The sequence below is a fragment of the Colobus angolensis genome, unplaced genomic scaffold (genome assembly GCF_000951035.1).
Source record: "Colobus angolensis palliatus isolate OR3802 unplaced genomic scaffold, Cang.pa_1.0 Scaffold109, whole genome shotgun sequence".
Lineage (NCBI taxonomy): Eukaryota > Metazoa > Chordata > Mammalia > Primates > Cercopithecidae > Colobus > Colobus angolensis.
In genome coordinates this window covers 1292879-1298070 of record NW_012111919.1, presented here as the reverse complement: position 1 = coordinate 1298070, position 5192 = coordinate 1292879, and the positions used below count along the sequence as shown (strand labels likewise).

The following is a 5192-nucleotide window of genomic DNA, read 5'->3' as shown; positions in this document are numbered from 1 at the left end:
GCCTGTAGTCCCAGCTACTTGGGAGGCTGAGGCAGGAGAATGGTGTGAACCCGGGAGGTGGAGCTTGCAGTGAGCCGAGATCATGCGGCTGTACTCTAGCCTGGGCTACAGAGCAAGACTCTGTCTCAAAAAAAAAACACAATGATTTCTTCCAACTTGTTCCCAGAGCTCTAGGTCTAGTGTGCTTTCTTCTGGGAACCATGGGTTTTGGAAAACAGCAGTTTGCATTAGGTCCCTTAATTGAGCCTCTGAAACCGAGGCTCTGCTAGCTTTAAGCAGCTGTTTCAATACTTTTACATCCCGTTGCTCTTGAGCTAACTCATGTCCCATTGTTACGGGTGGGCCTTTGTTCTTAGAGCTCCCAAGATGGGGCAGGCCTTTCCCAAGATGGCGGCAAGCCTTTTTTTCTCTGACCTGAGGTGCTTGGCCTCGCAGATTCCAAGAAATGGAACCTTGGGCCATGCGGTGAGTGTTAATAGCTCTATTAGAAGCCGTGGGTCATGGAAGAGAACCGTGGAACCCAACGACTAGTGTTCAGCTTGATTAGGACGAACATGGGCACTTAGCTGCACAGGAACAATGGCGAGCCTCTAGCCTGAACTGAACGGCACTGGTTGCCTCCCTGGATCAGAAACGCAGTGGAGGCCGGGCGCGGTGCCTCAAGCCTGTAATCCCAACAGTTTGGGAGGCCGAGATGGGTGGATCACGAGGTCAGGAGATCGAGACCATCCGGGCTAACACGGTGAAACGCGGTCTCTAGTAAAAAATACAAAAAACCAGCCAGGCGAGGTGGCGGGCGCCTGTAGTCCCAGCTACTCGGGAGGCTGAGGCAGGAGAATGGCGTAAACCGGGGAGGCGGAGCTTGCCGTGAGCGGTCACTGTGCGCCAGCCTGGGAGACAGAGCCAGACTCTGTCTCAAAAAAAAAAAAAAACGCAGCAGACATCCTGCCTGATCCGGAGGGGTGGAAGTCAAGGGCAGGTCTGTGCAGCAGCGAGCAGCAGTGGTGGATGGTGAGCAAAAGCTCAGCTCAAGCCGAACCGGAAGAGGGTGCAGTTGCAAGATTTAATAGAGTGAAAACAGAGCTCCCATACAAGGGGAGGGGACCCAAAGGGGGTTGCCCCTCCCTGCTCAAATGCCTGGGGTTTATATCCCAATCGTTGTCCCTCCTCCTGTGCTCTCAGATGATAGATGATTTGAGTATTTCTTTACCTCCTGCTTTTAACCTAATTGGTATTTTAGTGAGCTCTCTTTACTACCTGATTGGTCAGGTGTGAGCTGAGTTACAAGCCCTGTGTTTAAAGGTGGGTGCAGTCACCTTCTCCAGCTAGGCTTAGGAATTCTTAGTTGGCCTAGGAAATCTAGTTAGTCCTGTCTCTCACCATGATGAAAGCCCAGCTTGGAAATCCCCTCAGACTTGGAAATCCTGAGCGGGCACCAATTACTTACTGCCCAGTCACTTCACCTTCATTTTTGAGGGTTCTGTCACGATCCATTGCAGCATGCCTCACATGGGGCACCACCTGCCAGGTCTGTCCTGCAGACCCTGGCCGACTGACAGATGAAATGAGTACTCAGACATAGGTATGCAGTGTAAGACCAGCCAGGGGTCTGCCTGGCTCTAGTGGCCAAAGTGCAGCAGCCCGAGGAGCTGGAGCTGCTTGCTTTCATTCAGTATAGGCGCAATGATGAAAGCCTGGAGCAAACACAATCTATGGGTAACTAACATTTATTGTTCCCCTTCCAGGAACATCTTGCATGGGTGATCAAAGATCAGCCCCTAGTCAACATAAATAAATAAGCTAGTTTAAGATACATTCCCTTACACTCCCTTGTACCTACTTCTTGCCCCCTGCCTCAGGGTTATAGATTCAGCTATTCTTCCCCGGGGCTCTGCAGAACCTTCTGACCTTTCGGAAGGCCTGCACCTTTCCCTATAGTTTCTCCCACCACTCTGACTGATCTCCTACATGTAATAATGAATTTTAAAAATGTGGCTTGTAGAGTTAGTTTAATTACTTTATAATATGCTAAATTATTTGGAATGGCCAGTATGCCCTAGAGGTTGCCCAGAGGTTTAGAGGCAGGAACCCTCAGTAACTGTAGTTATCAGGGAAGGCTTTACTAGGAGATAGAATGTGAACGAGGCTAAGAGACAGGTTAAGAATTAGATGGGCAAAAAAGGGACCAGGCAGATGGGAGGTCCATAAGTAAAGGCAAGGAGGCTGACCTGAGCAAAGCTGTAAAGGACTGGGGGCTGGCTCATCTTGTTCTATTTTGAGAAGTAGTGGAAAATACTTCTGGATAGTTAAGGTGGAACCGAGTAAAGCAGGCTGTTTGTTAGAAGAGTTAAGAATTTGAATTTTATCTGGAAGTGTATAAAAGGAATATATGGTTAGTTTTGTTTGTTTGTTTGTTTGTTTTGAGACAGTCTTGCCCTGTCACCCAGGTTGGAGTGCAGTGGCACGATCTCAGCTTACGGCAACCTCCACCTCCTGGGCTCAAGCCATTCTTCTGCCTCAGCCTCCGCAGTAGCTGGGATTATAGGCGCGTACCCCTGTGCCCATCTAATTTTTGTATTTTTAGTAGAGGCAGAGTTTCACCATGTTGGCCAGGCTGATCTTGAACTCCTGACCTCGTGATCTGCCCGCCTCGGCCTCCCAAAGTGGTGAGATTACAGGCATGAGCCACCACGCCTGGCTTGGTTAGTTTTTAAAATGTGGAATGACATGATGGCATACCATTGGACCTGTCACCTGCAAGGTCAGTCATGAATAGTCTGCAGATTTCAGATTTAGTGGCCTCTTTTCAGTCTACTGAAATTTGGATTCTTCTCCTTGAGGACCAATGCATTTGACCATCTTGTTCTCCTTGACACTCTCCTGCCTTTGATCTTTTATACCGTTCTCTCTTGATTCTCCTACTACCTCTCAAGTTACTGTTTGTCTTGCATCTTCTCTCAGCCTTCTCATTGTAGGGACATCACAAAGCTAAGGATCTTTTTGTTGTAGTAATGGACCCTCAAGTTAAGGATGAGAAGGTTTGTGTGTACTACAGCTGGAAAGGCGTTAGGAACCAAGCAAGCAGCTCTAGGGGTCAGCTACTTTGTCTTCTCATGCCCCACATGGTATGTCCCTTTCCTGGTCTTTCTGCTTCTACCATTCTTCCTTCTGGCTGGCTTATTTACTCACTTACGGATTACAGACTGACTTATGAATGACGTCAGTTTACCATCACCTTGATTCTTCCTCGTGACATCTTTTCAGCTTCAACTAATTGGCATTTCTTTCCGTGCTTCTTTGCCTAGAGAGAGAATCTGACTAGCACAACTGATCACTTGTAGGTAGATGACACTGGTTTGTGGTTGGCTCCTATATGGATGGATCATTGGTGAGTCCAGTACCTACTCTGAATCTGATCAGTTTTTATGTTGACTTAGGGATGTGCCTATGGCTTCCCCTTTGGCAGGGACTATAAGCGGGGCAACTCCCTTTAGAGGGGGCTGTGGGATGTCCAAAACAACAACAACACAACAAACACCCCCCCCACACCCAGACAAACAAAAAAAGCGTATTTTATTGTTAAAGAGGAAAAAAGAAATTTAAAAATAAAAGAAATAGAGGGGGCTGTGGGAGAACAGGCATTGCAAAATACATCTCTGCTTTCCTTCTGCATTCTAAGTTTCAATATTTCATGACTTTCTAATCTACACTCATTTCTCTTCAGAGGTTTTGCTTTGCATCTTCTAGCTAACTGTGTAATTAACATATCCACCTGGATGTCTCTCTGTCACCTCAAAGTTAGTGAGTTTAAAAATGAGGCTGGGCACAGTGGCTTACGCCTGTAATCCCAGCACTTTAGGAAGCCAAGGTGTACGAATCACTTGAGGTCAGGAGTTCAAGACCAGCCTGGCAAACAAGGTGAAACCCCATCTTTACTAAAAATGTAAAAACTAGCCGGGTGTGGTGGCATGCGCCTGTAATCCCAACTGCTCGGGAGGCTGAGGCAGGAGAATTGCTTGAACCTGGGAAGTGGAGGTTGCAGTTAGCCAAGATTGTGCCACAGCACTCCAGCCTTGGCGACAGAGCGAGAGATCGTCTCAAAAAAAAAAAAAAAAAAAATTAAGTCCCCTTTTTTTTCCAAAACCAGTTCTCACTTTGTTTCAGGTGGCTAGGTATTCTTAGTCTCTAAGTTTCCTTTATAATCCTGTTTTCCTGTTTCCTTTCTTTCTATATCTGATTGGTTGCCAGCATACCTTGTTTTCCTTTATAAACGTCCTCTCTACTCATGTTGATACTGCCTTTATCCTGGCCTTTTGCGCCACATACTTGAGTTTGCCACAGTCTCTTTGCTTACCTCCTTGTTCTGTTTATCTCCTTCACCAGCAGCACATCTCCATGAATGCTGCCGGAGTCATCTTTATGCCCTATTTTATCATGACTATTAACTCTGACTAATATTTCTTTAAAGTTGGTTGTAGATGTTTACTATAAATATTTCTCTGTGACATTAACAGGTGTGATAAGGTCGTTGTTGACATTGTATTCCCAGTAATTTAGAATTTTTTTCTATCTCTGATAATGAAGGAATAATGATAGAGTAGGTAAATTCCAACATTAACAACAACAAGAAAATAATGAACTAGATTTTGATATACTAACACGGAATGTTCTTCCAGCTGTATTGTTAAGCCAACAAAGTATACATAACGTACAAGTATATGCATGTAAATGCACTAAAAGAAAAGATTTGTAAGTGTATGAACAGACTTTACCTCTCAGAAGAAAATAGTGTGGTAGACGAAAGCATAAAGAGGGAACTTTAGTTTTTACTCTCCATAGTTTAGTATTATTTACTTTTTTAAAAAACCACAGGCACATATTTATATTTTATTCTTTAAGAAACCTAAAGGGTTTCCTTGGCGAAGAATGTGAAACACACGCACACACACAATATGGGCACGGAGTAGTCTTGAAAGACATGACAATATCACCAGACCTGAGAAGAAGCTAAAGAGCCAGAGGGAAAAAGTCAGAAGTCGACTACCTGGGAGGAGGGATAGACAAGAGACCAAACTAAAGGAAACTAAGTGTGGATCCAGCTTGTCCCCAAAGCTTGCCTTGCTTCGAAGCATCCGACGGTAAAGAATCTTCACCTGGCCGGGCGCGGTGGCTCAAGCCTGTAATCCCAGCAC

At 45.6% G+C, this 5192-nt stretch overlaps 1 protein-coding gene and 1 pseudogene across 4 annotated transcripts in view; both read left to right on the top strand.

Annotated features, from left to right (window-relative positions):
- HADHB (hydroxyacyl-CoA dehydrogenase/3-ketoacyl-CoA thiolase/enoyl-CoA hydratase (trifunctional protein), beta subunit) overlaps window positions 1–5192 on the top strand; it is a 51143-nt gene that overhangs the window by 14412 nt on the left and 31539 nt on the right. Inside the window, exon 4 of one of the 4 annotated variants that reach the window (XM_011950333.1) lies at window positions 3306–3388. The exons of 2 other annotated variants lie outside the window; for them this stretch is intronic. In XM_011950333.1, coding sequence (XP_011805723.1) covers window positions 3346–3388 — 43 coding nt within the window. In that variant the 5' untranslated portion in view covers window positions 3306–3345. Of the gene's footprint in view, window positions 1–2597; window positions 3919–5192 lie in introns of those variants that run through there. One more of the 4 variants, XM_011950344.1, reaches the window with a different exon arrangement.
- Window positions 5090–5192, top strand: part of LOC105517686 — a 1223-nt pseudogene continuing 1120 nt past the window's right edge.